We start from the raw sequence: 15,621 nt of genomic DNA on the forward strand, positions 1-15,621 counted from the left end.
TCTCAGGGGGCTTCCAGCATCCCTCACGCTCCGCCCTCCATGCCACGCTCTCATCACCCTCCCTCTGCCCTCCTACACCTGGCAAAACTGGCCCCACGCAAACAGCCGCTCATTCCAGCAGCTCCCACAGGGCGGAGCCTGGCCCCAGACCCAGGTCCCTCAGGGACACAGTCGCCCATCAGTTCCAACCCTGCAGTATTTCCTGGCGGGGGCATGAGAAGCTTACCGATTTTAGGATCTCTGATCTCCTCTTTGACTGAAGAACGTTAATCTGGGGGGCAAAATGAATCCTGTCAATATGCCGGCAACAGAGCGTGGGAAGGAAGAGCTAGAAGTTTCTGCAGGAGCAGCGCAAGGCTGGCAGCAGGAGTCACAAAACAAGCAGAAGGATGGGAAACTCAAGACCAGCTCAAGCCCCCGTTGCACCTGGGACGCTTCTTGTTTGCAGGGCACCCGCTGGGTCTGCAACCCCAGAGCACCGGAGTTCCAGCAAAGGCGGGTGGCTCATTGGCCTCCCAAGAGGACTGGCCTGACTCCTCTCCAAGCCAGAGCTCTCTCCAGCTAAGCCAGGGAGGATTCCCCACTTGGGTCTCGCTTCTGCTGCTTTGAAGTGACCCTTCCCTTTCCCATGGTTGCGTCTCCAAAGCCCTGTGTTCAACCACCAGACACGCTCCAGCTTCCTCTTCCTGCACCAGTCAAGGTGAGGCTGCTAGAAGGGCAACTAACTTTGGGAAGGACAGTCAAAGCTACTTTTTAAACAAGCACATTTCTCTTTCTGGACATCAGGAACAAAGAAATCCATAAACCAGGGCAGCCAAATAAGGCAGAACCCCCCTCCCAAGGCTCTCCTCACCCTGCCACTGTCCTTCCACCTATCCTGGCTTCTTGAAGGGGCTCAGTGGGCTACTTCACCTGGAGGTGTTGCTCACAGCCCAGAACCCAAGGAACAGCCAACTTCAGAGAAAGTGGAGGAGGCCTCTCCACCAGCAGCACCAGCTCTGGCCCCTGGCGAGCCTTCCACAAAGACCCCTCCCCACGCCAATTCCAGCAGTGGGGGGCTTCATGGAGAATACCCAAGTCACGAGAGGTAACTGCTGAGCTTCTCCTGACTTGCTCAGAGCCTTCACCCGCCCACAGCCAAGGCCTGACTGCCAGCCCTGGGCTTTGCCTCCGCCTGCCTCCGGGTCTCCTGCTAAGCCAAGCAAGACCTCTGCTCTGCCTGATGCAGCCCCATCTCTGCCAGAGGAGCCCCATCCCCAGAGTCCCCTAGAAGCAGCAACACATTTCCTTGGCCCTTTCCCAAAGCCCCGAGGGCGGCCCACCTGCAGGACGTAGTCGAGAGCGATGTGGCGGAAGCACTTCCTGGTGGCCGTCAGGATGTTGGTGGCCTCTTCCACCTCGTGCTGCTTGGTCCGTGGGACCTGGGCGTTCTTGGCCAGGGCATTCTCCTTCTCTTCGCTGACTTTCTCAAACTGCTTCTTGGCATCTTTGAACTTTCGGATATCTCTAGAGCGCAAGGGAAACACAGGGCTCCCCTCCATCAGCCGCCCTTCGCAGCACAGCAGCGCCCAGGCGGCTCCACAGGGGAACTGGGGCTGAATGCAGAGACGGCTTCATGGGCGGGGAGGGCACAACAGACAGAGAGAGCGGGCACAGGAGTGCCTACCTGGGGGCAAGTGAGGGGGCTCAGCAGAATGAGGCCTGGCACTTCCATCGTGGCTCAGGAGCAGCAGAGGAGCAAACAGGAAGCCCCACCCAGGCTGGGCTTTGGCTTCCACTGCAGGAAAGCGTTTGCTTCTTCTCCAGCAGGCATCCCCAAACTCAGCCCTCCAGGTGTTTTCGGACTACAATTCCCATCATCCCTGACCACGGGTCCTGTTAGCTAGGGATGATGGGAGTTCTAGTCCCAAAACATCTGGAGGGCCGAGTTTGGGGATGCCTCTTCTCCAGGATCAGAAGTCTTGGGAAAACTCCATGGTAAGGCAAGATCCTGCACCACCTGCATGTCCAAGTGACGAGGAAACCTTGAAGATATGCAACCTCTACTCAAGAGTCCAGCTGGCCTACAGCTCCTCCTGGAAGCCTGACCCCCCCACCCCCAAGACGCTTTAAGCACAAGTCTTACTTACTCTTTAACGAACGTCTGAAGCTGCGCTTTAATTGATCTTTGTGTTTGGTCAAACAGGATCTGAAATGGAGGAAATGCTTGGAGAGTTAGGCTCAAAGGCACTCCAGGCCCCAGCACCTCTAGCCTCCTCTTCCTCCCAGTTCTCTAAGGGTCCCCAGGCAACAGATCCCAGAGAAGGAGCTTCTGCGATTGGCTACCTTTCCCTTTTCTTTTTTAAACTCAAAGGATATTTCAGATTATACGGCAAGCTCACCATGGAGCCAGAGAAGGTACAAATAACAGAGGCTGCCTGCCCTCTGCCATGCATGAACTGTTGGCATCCAGGTTAGGCTACTGCCATGGGCTGCCTATGGAGCAGCCCTTGAAGACAGCTCCAGCAGTGACTGGTCCAGAACACAGCTGCCCAGTTAGTGCCTAGGACTTGCCAAAGGGAATATCGCTCAGCAGCTCCTGAACAACCTCACTGGCTGCAGAACTATTTTTCAGCACACAGTATCAATGTTCACCTTCACGGCTGGCTCCATGAGCCTTGGAGGGCTTTAGGCAGTCGGCTTTATCTCGGGACTGTGACCCCCCACCCCTCCCCACTGGCTCATTTTCTTTAGCATCATTTGACGCTCGCTCTTTAGCATTTGCTACTGTAGGATTATAATGCCATAAGCCACCTTGGGGGCCTCATTCAGTGACCAAAAGAGAGGACAGGAATAGTTTTATGACTCAACAGACCAGCCAGAGAAAGGCCTACCCCCGCCAAGGACCAGCAGTTCTGCTGCAGCAGCCCAGTGAACCCCCAACCCAGCCCCACTCTGCCAGTACTGGCTTCCCCCCCCCCATGCCCAAGGCTCTGCAAGCTGCTCAAGTGGAGGAGCCCCACATTCAAGGCTTCCCAAGGCCTCTCCTCACTCCTCCTTTCCTTCTTCCAATGGAGCCCCTTCAGCTGGACCCACATCTTTCAGGTGACTGAACAGCAAAAAAAAAAAAAAAAAAGAACATAAAGCCCCCACCTTTCATGGGCCCTGGATTTCCCCCTTCCCAAATAGGATCAGAAACGGAAGGCAGGCGCAACAGGACTGAGGCTTGGGGGGGGGCAAAGCACCTGCCGGAGGAGCAGCTGCAGCCCTGCGCTGAACCCCAGGGCCCACCTGGCTCCCTCCCTTAGCCTCTGCCTCAAAGACCACACACTGCGCACCCCTCCACTTGGCTAAGCAAGAAGGGCCCCAACCCACAGCCTCCTAAACAGGCCCAGAAGGAAAGCCATTGCTCCTGGGCCCAAGAAGGCTCCCCTTGGACCACAGCTTGCGTGCAGGACGCCCCAGGCAGGAACCCCCCACCACAGGCCCTCTCAGCCTTGGGAAAGCGCTGCCGGGACTCTCTGGGCACCTCTTGCTCCAAGGCACCTTCCAACGTCCAGCCACTCTCCCCACTGAAGTTCTACCACTAGCGCTGCCTGTGCCTTCCACAAGGGGGCACTGAGAGATGGAAACTTGGGGTTTCTAAGCTCCAGAGTCCTGCTCTGGGACTGCGCAAACAAGCCACAAAAATGTCGGCGGGAGGGAGAAGAGCCCCTCACTTCCTTCCATCTCTCTTCTTTCCCCCCATGCTGGGAAGATGCATGGCGGACGCTTCCTTCTTTTGCTGCAGCTGAAAGAATCAGCCACACCATTCGGCAGGCTGCCACGAGGCTGCAGGAGTTATCTCTGACAAAGCCTCTGTGTTAAGGAGGCTAGAAATTAAGATGTGCAAGGCCCTGCACAGACTCTGGCTGCAGATTCACCCCCATGCCTGACAAAGAGGGTGGGAGGCAGAGTTTCCAGATGGCCAGCCAAGGCAACCGGGAGAGAGTGCCAAGAGCTGCGATGTTCCAGGAAGCTGGAACAACCGAGTCATACACGCTCCATCGGGACTTCAAAACACACATTTTTTTAATAAAGAGAGAGAGAGAGATTTTAAATATTTTAAGGAGGCATTTCATTTCTAAGTGTCTTGGAGTGTCCATGAAACACAGGGAAGAAAAACTTCACATCTCTATCAAGCAGCTTTCTAAATCCATAGAGGAGAAAAGCGGAGCTACTTCTGAAACTTACAGTGTGGTAATTGATCATCTCTTGGAGGCTGTCGGAGAACTTCGTCAAGCTGGTCTGCAAAGGGGGGGGGGGCGGGGAGAGGAAGCAACAAGGCCAGATAGATTATTCCTGCCCAGGGATCAGCAGGGAAGCCCCTCTCCCAAAGGGATCAGCAGAGACTGCGGCTGCACTGGGGGCCGGGAGGGGAGGGCGGGATTCTGCTCTTGCAAACATTCCTCTTCTCCAACTTCTCTCAAGGGGTCAGCATGAACTAACAGATATATTTACCATTTGAAGGCTGAAGAGCCAAGTACGCTTAGCTTAAGGAGATGAAAGCAACAGATATTTAATGGGGAGCCCATTTAAGTTCCTACACTCTCTTAGGAACAGCTCCTCCCTGGATGGGCTGTGGATTCCACCTCCAGCCCCCGGTTAAGAAAAGCCCACTCAGGCGCCCAGGCAGACAGCCCCCCTGCCCGTTCCCCAGGCGAGGGGAAGCTCTAGACCCCAGAATATGGAACTCTTCTGAGCCCACTTGGCAGGGGGCACTTACCTCCACGAGGGCATCCTTGCTGGAATACTGAGCCAGGTCCTGAATGCCATGGATGAACTGCTTGTTTGCCAGGCAGAAGGCCTTCCCCGTGTCAATCATCGCAATGCAAAGCTTCACTAACTGAAAGAGAAGAAGCAGAGTCTTCCTATCTCAGGGCCCTGGTCGGCTCTCAACAGCAGCAAAGAAGAGCAAATGCCCTTTTCCTCCGACATCTGACTGACCACCTTGGCAGATGAAAATGCTGGATGGGACAGACCCTGCTGTCCTGTTGCTGGATCCGGCCAAAGGGACTCCATCTAGTCCAGTCTCCTGTTCTCACAGGGGCCATTCAGATGCCCCCACCCCATGAGAAGCACACCAGCAGGACCTGAACACAACGGCCGCCACTCTGCCCACCTGCGATTTCCAGAAACTGGTTGCGATCCGCATGGCAATGCCCACCTCAATAGTTGACTGGCAGTTAGTTGACCCCCACGTTCCAGGAGCACAACTGGCTTCAACTAGGAGTTGGGCCTAAAGGGTGGCATTCAATATCCCCCTTCCACTAGTGCAAGGATTTATGCTTACGCAACAGAGCTTTGCTTCTCCCTCCCCAAACCTTCTCCTAAGGGACCCTCTGAGGAGCAAGATGGGGGTGGAACTGCCCAGATGATGTTTGCTCACCTTGTCCAGCTTCTGCTCTAGCTCTGTCACATCTCCTTCCACATCTTCCAAAGCAGCCCTGCAAGGAGAAACAGACTGAGATGTCACACCCTCCAGACTCCCTGGGAAAGTTGTCGGTTGCTAACAGAAGACCCACACACACAAAGCAGCCAGTTCAACTTCAGAAAGGCTTACAGTGGATCTCCCTGGAGGGGTCTCCATCCTGGCACAACCAAGAGGCACGGGGGGAGGAGGACTGTGTAGCAGAGGGAGACACCCTGCACTCGGGCCCTGATCTCCAGGCACTCCTGGAAGTCCCTGCAGTTTCAGTGGCACTGGCTTCCCCATTTAGGTCTGGCCAGATTCCCATTGTTTGAACGCCAACTCTGAGAAGAAGAAGGCGGCTTCAGTGTCAACAACTGCAGCCAAGCACTCAGGGCTGCTTGCAAAACGAGTCGCCTCTCAGAGGATGCCTCCACAGAGCGGAGTCAACAGCAACTGCCAATGCCAGGTGGGACCTCAATTTGCCACCGGGTGCCACAGAAACACTCTCCCCACTCCAGGCATGGCGCTGCCAAACCCGTTTGTGGAAAAGGGCTCTCCTGCCATTTAGGAGGGAGGATGACTACCTTTTTTTAAAAAACTTGCCTTTTCGATTCCCCTTTCACACAGAGCCCTTTCCCCACACTCTGATCTCCATGAAGCTGTAGGATCGGTGTGAGGAATGCAGCTAGTGGGCAGAGCCACCCAGGAAAGTCTCTTCACACACACACACACACACACACACACACCCTGCAACTGGGATGCACAGTCCAGCTGCAGGGGACCACACAGCCGGGAAACAGCTGACAGGCTCTGCAGCTGCGGGCCAGAGGGGATGAAAGCCATGAAGCAAAGGGTCATTCCTCCCTTCTCACCGTTTCCATTGGGGAGGAGGCAGGGAAAGAGGCAAAGTGTTCATCTGGGTCTAAGCTGCAAAGCAGGCCCTCTCAAATCCAGCAAAGGTTGTTCCTGGAGAGCTATGCAAATGGACTCTGATTATTCCCAGGCATCAGCAGCCTGCCAGAAAGTGAATGTTATTCACTTGGCTCCTTTGAGAAAACACCATGCAAAGAGACTGCCCCAGACACAGGCCAGCCGTGATGCACGGACCTCCACCTGGCTGAGCGGGGATGCTTCTGGCAGAAGCGCCAACCTGCAGGTGCCTCTTGCCTGGCGTTAACAAGAGTGACGAGGCCCAGGCCGGCCTGACCCACAGCCGTTTGTGCTCTCCCTCCCTCAAGGAACAGTGGCGTCCAGAAGGGCTGGAGCCCGTTGAACAACCAACTGGAGCAGATGGACCCACAAGCAGCACCAGGAACCAACGGAGGACATCCCAGACACATGAAAGGAGGGTTCTGAGGGTGATGCCAGCCATGGTTGGCCACATTTCTTTACTTACAGAAGGGGGGGGGGAGGGCATCTTCAGTAGGAAAGCAGTGCTTGGGTAAGTTTAAAAATCCTCTTTAGCCAGTAGCTGCCTGAATGGCTTTTTGCAGACAGAAAGCCAGAGGAACTGCCTGCTGAGGAGAGGGGAGCCAGCTTGAGCGGAGCTCTGCCATCCCACCCCCTCCCTTGGCTGCTTTTCCTGCAACAAACGGAGCAGGCCGGCAAGGAGGTCAACGTTTTCTGCCACCAGGGTTCCCCAATGGGCAGAATGTTTTAGAAGTTTTATTTAGGACCCTGGTATCCTGCTTCGTCCTCCCAATAGGCTCACAAAACACCTTACAAAAGATGTGCCCAATTAAAAACCGGGGGAAGGGCCCAGTAAGAGCTGAATGCTATACCCTGGCAGGCAAGAGGGAGAGGCTGGGAAGGGTGGCCCCCATATAGTGAGGGCAGCTACTGATGCCCCTGTGGGCAAGGGCGCAGGCAGGTTGTCCAGCCCCTGGGCTGCTCTGCTCCCTCCCACCCTGGTTCTCCATCCCCTGCCCCCTGGCTATGAACAGAGGCCCCCACCCTTTTCAGGCACAGCATCCAGGGAGCAAACCTCAGGCGAAGGGCAGACAGTGGGGTCAAGGGGGTGGCAGGAGCTCCGGCACCAACAAACCAGAGAAACCCAATCCAAGACTGGAGGAGCAGCCAAGGACAAGACGCCACACAAACCAATGTACCGTATTTTTCGCACCATAGGGCGCACCGGACCATAGGGCGCACCCAGTTTTTAGGGGGGGAATCAAGGAAAAAAATATATTTTTTCCCGCTCACAGGATTTGGATCCCGCTCGTTGTTTTGGCTTCCCCTTTAGCCCCGTGCAGCCTCTCCTTGCTGGGAGACGCTGCGCAGGGCTAAAGAATCCATAGCCCCGTGCAGCCTCTCCCTGCCGGAGGGGTTGCGCGTGGCTATGGGACAAGCCTGCATTCACTCCATAGGACGCACACACATTTCCCCTCAATTTTTGGAGGGGAAAAACTGTGTCCAATAGAGCGAAAAATACGGTAATTGTAACCAATGCTGCAGCCACGGAGGCAACAGGAGGGAGACTGGCCTGCGATGCTCCACAGATAACAGCCAGGGAACACAAGGCCTGTCCGGAAAGGCTCCAGTTCACCCCCTCAGTCAGGAATCAAACTGAAAGTCGCCCCATGCTTGCTCCTCTAACTGTATTTCGCTTGATTATGTACGCAATAAAGAGCAACCTGAGTGAATTGAAAACAGAGCCTCTGCCATGGAAAAGGGTCCCCAATGCACGTCATTATTGCTCCATCTCCGAACGGGGCAGGGAACGGTCAGGGAAGCCCCGTCTCTCCTCCTCTCCGAAAGGACTTTCTCATAAGCAGAGATATCCGGCTGCCAGAAGTCAGCTTCCTCTCAGAAAGAAAGGAGAGCCAAGTGTCAAGCGCCCAGGGATCAGAACCTGTCCACCCACAGCGCCTGCTTTGCACACAGGTCCAGCTTCCATCCTCAATGGCACCTCCGGGGGGGGGCTGGGAAAAGCCTCCCTGCCAGAGACCTTGGAGAGCTGCTGCCAGCCAGTGTCAACAGCACTGAGCTAAGCGGTCTAACTCAGGAGAAGGCAGCTTCCCGTGCTCCTAGCATGCGTTTAAACCCCAGCCTATGCTTGGGAGATCTTTCTTAGTCTTCGTGGCTGCCCTGTGTGCTGTAAATGTTTGCCAAATGAGAACACTGCATCTGAAGCACTAAGGCAGCTCAAGATATAGGTGGGGTTGGGGGAGGGCACTGCCAAATGGGGCACAGAGAGACACCTTGCATGTGAGTGTATGGAGGGTCGGTATTCTGCAAAACGGTCTATCCTATTTGCAGGGCTTCAGCAACCAACTGCAAAGCCACCTCCGTTTCCAGTCGTGCAGAGGAGTGGCTGGATGATGTGCTGGCCGTCAAGCAGCCTCCTTCTTCCCTTGGGGCCCCAAGAGCACAAGGACACACTGGCAGCACCCACAGCATTGTGGAGCAGAAGCTCTGTCCCTTTAACCAAGAAACTGCCCCAGCTTGTGTGAGTTAGGTTCTTGGGGTTAACGTACCCTCCTTAGTTTTCAAATATGGGACTTGCCTCTAGATTTTTTTTGTACGGTTTGTATCTGTTAATTTCTTTCTTTGAAAACAGTAAAACACATTTACAAAAAGAATAAAAAGAAGAGGGTCCATCTTTGGGAGTAAACGCTTGGATCCTAAGGCAAGTTAACTTAAGTAGTTCTTGGCAGAAAACACTTCTGCTTCTGCCTACCGCACCTCCCAGAAAAGTCTCCCCCGAGGGCTTGGAGCCCCTCTTGAGGACAGCGGTGGGCACCAACTGGGAAGGCTTTAAAAGAGGGCAAGACAAATGCAGGGAGGAGAGCGCTACCCAAAGCTGCAGGGATTCACAGAATGGATTTCGCTGCAAGTTAAAATAGCTTATGCTTCTGAAAATGCCAATTAAGATTGTCTTTTCAGTCTGTTGGGCTAGCACAGGGACAGGGAACTTTTGTCCCTCCAGATGTTGTCAAGCAACAACTTCCCTCACCTCCATCGGCCATCCTAAGGGTCACTATTTGGAGGGTCACAGGCTCCCCCCCCCCCCCGCTGAACTAGAGCACGAAAGGCAAGTGACACATTACAAAGCATCCCCACCCTCTGCCTTACAGCTGTGGCAGATTAAATACTGCTTTCCAGTGCTTTGAAGAAGCATTTTCCTCCTCCTTGCAATCCAAACAAAAGTTTGCTGACGCGCTGCTCTGTAGCAACACTGGTCAGGGTTTGATGCTTGGAGCCCCTCCCTGAAACAACTTCTGCATTTGACATCCGTCATTTGCACAACTGGGTCAACTCGAGGCCTGTTCTCTTGTCTAGTTTCACTGGTCTTTGTCAGAAGGAAACTGAGGTTATGCCCGCGAAGCCTGGAAGGAGACTGCAAAATTCCTAGCTGCCTGAATCCAGTTTTGTGGTGCCTGAGATTTCTCCAGCCTCATCAACAGACCAAGAGGGCTGTATCCAGATAGGAGAGACTATGGTTTATTAAGATGAGAAGAAGGCTGAGTAAGCCTTGGACTCACACAAGAGCCCTCCTCCTCTTCCGGCGCCACCACAAGGAGCTCCAACTTCCAATTTCTGATTAAACACAGCTTGTTACGTCATCCAGATCTGACAAATAGTAGTTTATCTTAACTATGGTTTCCTTCAAACAAGCCAACTTCAAGCACAGGTTACAAAGCAGACTTGCTTCAAAAAACTGTAGTCTGTCAGGTTCAGATGCCATGCGAAAGTGGTTCATTGAAACCTGAAGCCAGATTGGGAGAAGGTACAGGAATGAATGTGCCTGGGGCTGGCTTCCTTCACAATAAACCAGAGTTTATCATGGCATAGCAACACAGCATGTCTACTATGTCTGCCTTATTCTGCAAATCTCAAAGCACTTGGCAAAAATAACCCTCTCAGCCCCTTTTTCTTCCTCCATTTCAGCTACACATTCAAGGAGTCTTAAAACTTGGAGACCATTTTCCCTGTCAGTTCCCCATCTGAACCCTTTCTCTGGTAACTTTACACAAAGAATCACACCTGCAGAGCAGGAGCCCCGAGAAGCCTGCCGCCCTGTGAACGGCTTTGTATCTTTGCTTCTCTGTATCCAGGTAAAATGACAGCAAGACAGAAATCTCTATTCATTTGGCAAACGCGAGCAGCAAAAGGAACCATTTTAAAGGACAGCTAAGCTTGATCAGCTCCAGATTCCAAGAATTACATACTGAAGTGGGTAGAAGTCTGGCAGGAAACCACCCGCCCGTATGCAGAACAAGCCAGCCTCTTGCATGGGTGTTTCCTTCTAGCTTTCCTTTCAAGCTCCAGGCTGTGACCCATCTGAGACAACCTCCATGACCAGAAGAGCCACTGTGGTCCAGTCTGGCAAGGGAGGGACCAATAAGCACACAGCAGTACAGGAAAGGTGGGTACACCCTGCAAGTTAAGGGTAGAAATGTCTCCATAACAGCCAACACATCGGCTCTGTGAAGGCACCCTGCTACTCAGGGGGGGGGGGTGCAATCTAACTAAGGCATTGCCTGCATCAATATATCCAAGCAGCCGACATAAATCCCTGCGCTGGGGGCCAGGGTCCCTCACTCACATCTGGGGGTGGCTTCTGCTGCCCAGGTCTCCCTCCAGCCACTGTGGCTACTTCCTATCCTGCTTTCCTTGTTGTGATAGTCACTGATTGAAAAGGCACATGTTGAAAGTGGATTCAATGACATTGCAATGGAGGAACGTCTTTCACACATGAGCCCTGGAGAGGCCAGCATTACAAATCCCATTGTGTGGATGGGAAACACTGAAGGTGAGGAAAGAGTGGCAGGGATGCCTGAGGCAACTAGAGAAAAGAAACCATCAAGATGCCTACATAAATGATGGAATCCCCATGGCGGGATGCATCTGAGGCCAAGCAGGCAGTAGGAGATTGAAGGGACAACATTCTTGTTGCCTTCCAGCATTTTGAGATAGGGCTAACAGTTGTTCTCTCCCCTATATTTCAAAGCTTCTGAAGAGGCAGACCACAAACTGAGGACACACCAGGTGCTTATACCAGATGCTCAAAAACAGACGAAACCAAAATCAGGTAGAGTTATTTGGTTGGTGTGCGAGACCCCCACACCGCTTACTGTGGGTTGGTTGAGATGGGTAACACAGATTTGTGCCTGTTCCGGTCTATTTCTTGCGTGCATTCCAGAGCAGCTGACCTCAAGATGAATGCCGCTTGTGGAAGTCAAAACACACAAACAAATCAACAAACCACCCACAGAAACACCCACTGTAGCTTAGAAAATAGTCTAACACATATGAAAGAGTCACATGTCCATCAGAACATTTGAGCATTAGGAGAAGTCAATGATTCCTACAAGTTTTATATTGACAAAGGGATCCACCACTTATTTTGATGCTTCTCATTTGCACCCTGATGTTGAACGCCCTCCAGGGCTCGGGAGACAAAGTCTTAACCACAGGACCACAAAAAGCACCCAGGCCTTTCTTGGTACAGTACTCAGCCTGTCCATGCCTGGATCCAGTGAGCGTTGATGCCCCGCAAGGATCCGGTGTCGGCTAGGAAGGTCCTCCTAAGCCCCAAAGCCCAGCTGGGCTTGGCTAAATGTGGCAAGGGAGGCCCCCATCTGCTTCATGGCCTCTTCTCCCCCCAAGGAGCCCCTGGCCTGGGACAATCTCCACCCCACTCCCGGAAGGTCTGCCACAGGCTCGGGCTGCCTCGGAGGAGGATGCCCCCTCTGCCCCCCCCCCCACGCTGGAGGACGAGGCTGAAGAGCGGGCACCCCCCAACTCGGCCCTCCAGCTGTTTTGAGACTACTCCTCCCATCATCCCTAGCTAGCAGGACCAGGGGTCGGGGATGCTGGGAGTTGCAGTCCCAAAACAGCTGGCGGGCCGAGTTGGGGGGTGGCTGCTGAAGAGGAAGGGCGGCGAGGAGCCCCGAGAGGCGCCTTCCCCCCGGCGAGAGGCTGTGTCCGGGCGGAGGGAGCAAGGCGCTTCGGCGGGGAGGCGCGCCTGGAGAGGCGGCGGGCTCGCCTTCCTTCGCCCGCGGGGACTGGGGGGGGGCTGGCCCCGGCCTCCCCTCCCTCCGGGGCCTCCCCGCCCCCCGCCGCCCTCCGGACCTGAAGCGGGGCGAGTCCTTGAGGCACTCCTCGAAGTCCACGGCGACCCTCATGGCTGCCTCCCCTCGGCCCCCGCCGCCGCCGCCGCTCCTTCCTTCTCTCCCTCAGAGACTCGGGGGGAGGCGAGAGGGGCGGAGCGCAGGGCGGGCGGAGAGGGAGGGCGGAGCCCAGCCCAGCGCCCCACGCGCCGGCCAATCGGCACAGGCGGCGCTACGCACCAGCCAATGGCTGCCGGCGGCAGGCGTCTCTTCCGCAGGCCGCCTCCGAAGGGGCAGCTCCCCGACCCAATGGGGAGGGAGAGTGCGGACCGCTCGCGCCAATCCCCGCCTGCCAAAGCGCTTTCCTCGGCTTCCTTCACCCGCCCCGTTCTCGATAAGGGGCAGCCCGGAGAGCCAATAGCGCTCGTCCATAACGCGCGCCGCCGTCGCGTCCTGCCTGAGCCAATCGGGAGCAGGCAGAGCCGCGTCGGGAGGGGGTGGGCCCCGTTGCTTAGCAACCGAGCGGAACGCCTCTCCGGGAGTGACGCAGGCAGAAGCAGAAGCCCCGCCCCCTTTCAGGACGGGCTGCTGAGCAGCTGCGGGCCGGAGGGAGGCCGGATGCGGCCCTTTCCAGCTCCAGCTGTCCTTTGTCCGCAACAAACTGCCGCAGTTTTTGTGTGTGGAATATATGCTAGATGGTCATTGAAGGACCTCATAGGTATCAAAGAACCTTTTAATGAGGGTGAAAGAGGAGAGCGCAAAATATGGTCCGAAGCTCAACATCAAAAAACCTAAGATCGTGGCCACTGGTCCCATCACCTCCTGGCAAATAGAAGGGGAAGAAATGGAGGCAGTGAGAGATTTTACTTTCTTGGGCTCCGTGATCACTGCAGATGGTGACAGCAGCCACGAAATTAAAAGATGCCTGCTTCTTGGGAGAAAAGCAATGGCAAACCTAGACAGCATCTTAAAAAGCAGAGACATCACCTTGCCAACAAAGGTCCGTATAGTTAAAGCTCTTGTTTTCCCAGTAGTGATGTATGGAAGTGAGAGCTGGACCATCAAGAAGGCTGATCGCCGAAGAATGGATGCTTTTGAATTCTGGTGCTGGAGGAGACTCTTGAGAGTCCCATGGACTGCAAGAAGATCCAACCTCTCCATTCTGAAGGAAATCAGCCCCAAGTGCTCACTGGAAGGACAGATTCTGAAGCTGAGGCTCCAAGACTTTGGCCACCTCATGAGAAGAGAAGACTCCCTGGAAAAGACCCTGATGTTGGGAAAGATGGAGGGCACAAGGAGAAGGGGACGACAGAGGACGAGATGGTGGGACAGTGTTGAAGCTAGGAACATGAGTTTGACAAAATTGCGGGAGGCAGTGGAAGACAGGAGTGCCTGGCATGCTCTGGTCCATGGGGTCACGAAGAGTCAGACACAACTAAACGAATAAACAACAACAAATTGATGGACCTGCAGTAATAGGTCTCTAAAGCCATTTGCACATGTTGCCAGACAACCAGTCCATGCAGAATGTAGGCACCCTACATTCTGCATGGACACAACACAAAACACTGTTGCTGGGTGTAGGTTTTATTTTATTTGTTTTTTATCTTATATTGGGAGGGGGGCAAGAGAGTGGGGCCCTAAACTATAGCTTGTTTAGCTTATACATAAATCCAGCACTGGGAATCAGCATCATTAAATTCATCCTGCCGCCATTCTGCTGGGCGGCTGAGCAACACAAGAAATGCAAAATGAAACCACCAAACCCATCAGGTCTAAAGACAAGCCCCCCTCCCCCCCACCCATTAATCCAGATTACAACAGGACGTGGGGTTTGGCTTCCCACCTCGCCAGCCTTGGACAAATCGTGCTCGCTCAGCCCCTTCCTCTGCTACAAAACGGAGTCCTTCCTGACGCAGCACAACTGAACTGCGGAACTCCCTCCCACAGGAGGCTGCCAAGGCCACTGACCTCAATGCCTTGAAAAGATGAAGATTAGACCATTTTACCGAGAGGGCTATGGGTGGCTCTTAGGCACAGCGACTCTGCTCTTCCGTTGCAGTTTGAGGCCAGCAGTGCTTCTGGATGTCGGTTTCTGGAAAGCACAGCAAGGGGGAGCGCCTCTCGCGCTCAGATCCTGCTGGCTGGTTTCCTATTAAGGGCTGCTGTGAGAAGAGGACACTGGACTTGATGGGCCACTGGCCAGCAGTCTCATGCTCTCCTGTATCCCTTCCCCTGCCTTTCCAACCCCGAATCACCAGCCATGGTTGAACTCCCAACTGCCCCAGACAGCAGGACTAATGGCCAGGGATTTGGGGAGCTGTAGTGTAACGTTATATAGCAAGCCCCCCCAACCCTCCTTGCCATCAAAGACCCAAATATTCACCACCAGTGGACTCAATAAGCTTTGGGGAAAGCATTTTGTTTGTTTCAGACCAGGATTTATATACAGTAGTACCTTGGTTTACGAACGTAACCCATTCCAGAAGTCAGTTCTTAAACCAAAGCATTCTTAAACCAAGGCGTGCTTTCCCATAGCAGCAGGGAAATTTACAAAAGGAACACACTCAATAGGAAGCGGAACATGTTCTGCAAAGTTCACAAACCAAAACACCTACTTCCGGGTTTGCAGCCAAATTGTTCATAAACTAAACTGTTCTTAAACAAAGGTACCACTGTATAGTTAAACTGCAACTTACAAACATTTTATTTGTGCACATTCAGCTTTACGTACTTGGCAATTAGAAAGAAAGAAAGAAAAGGGGCAGGAGTCCAGAAAAAAAGACAATGTGTTTTGACTCTATGCAATTCTGGCTTCAGGGATGATCCCTGGAAAGTAACCCCCTTGTAGGTTGAGAGCTTACCATACATGATTCTACCTCAGAAAAGACAGTTGGCTCCTCCATTATTTACCTTGCAATAGTATGACCTCTCATCTTAAAAAATAAAATTAAACATGGTTTTTTAACCATGCTCTAGGCACTCTGTTGGGAAACCTCTTTCCACCTTTTTGGAGAGTTTGGTTCAAAGTCCACCAGGATCCAACTTCTCCCCCCACCCCACAAAGGAGAACAACAGGGAACATCCCCTTTGGCTGCAGCCTCAGCAGCTGAACAAATGCAAACACGCATACAG

At 53.7% G+C, this 15,621-nt stretch overlaps 1 protein-coding gene across 6 annotated transcripts in view; it reads right to left on the reverse strand.

Annotated features, from left to right (window-relative positions):
- Positions 1–12,773, reverse strand: part of ACAP2 (ArfGAP with coiled-coil, ankyrin repeat and PH domains 2) — a 31,849-nt gene extending 19,076 nt beyond the window's left edge. For 3 of the 6 annotated variants that reach the window (XM_083504070.1, XM_083504068.1, XM_083504066.1), the window contains exons 1-7: positions 12,509–12,661; positions 5,408–5,465; positions 4,745–4,864; positions 4,213–4,266; positions 2,130–2,188; positions 1,323–1,506; positions 227–271 (exon numbers count right to left, since the gene is read on the reverse strand). In XM_083504070.1, coding sequence (XP_083360196.1) covers positions 227–271; positions 1,323–1,506; positions 2,130–2,188; positions 4,213–4,266; positions 4,745–4,864; positions 5,408–5,465; positions 12,509–12,561 — 573 coding nt within the window. In that variant the 5' untranslated portion in view covers positions 12,562–12,661. Of the gene's footprint in view, positions 1–226; positions 272–1,322; positions 1,507–2,129; positions 2,189–4,212; positions 4,267–4,744; positions 4,865–5,407; positions 5,466–12,508 lie in introns of all 6 variants that reach the window. The other 3 variants (XM_083504071.1, XM_083504067.1, XM_083504069.1) reach the window with 2 other exon arrangements.
- Positions 12,774–15,621: the final 2,848 nt, after the last annotated feature.

This window comes from Podarcis liolepis, assembly GCF_965112155.1.
Source record: "Podarcis liolepis genome assembly, chromosome: 5".
Taxonomy (NCBI): domain Eukaryota; kingdom Metazoa; phylum Chordata; class Lepidosauria; order Squamata; family Lacertidae; genus Podarcis; species Podarcis liolepis.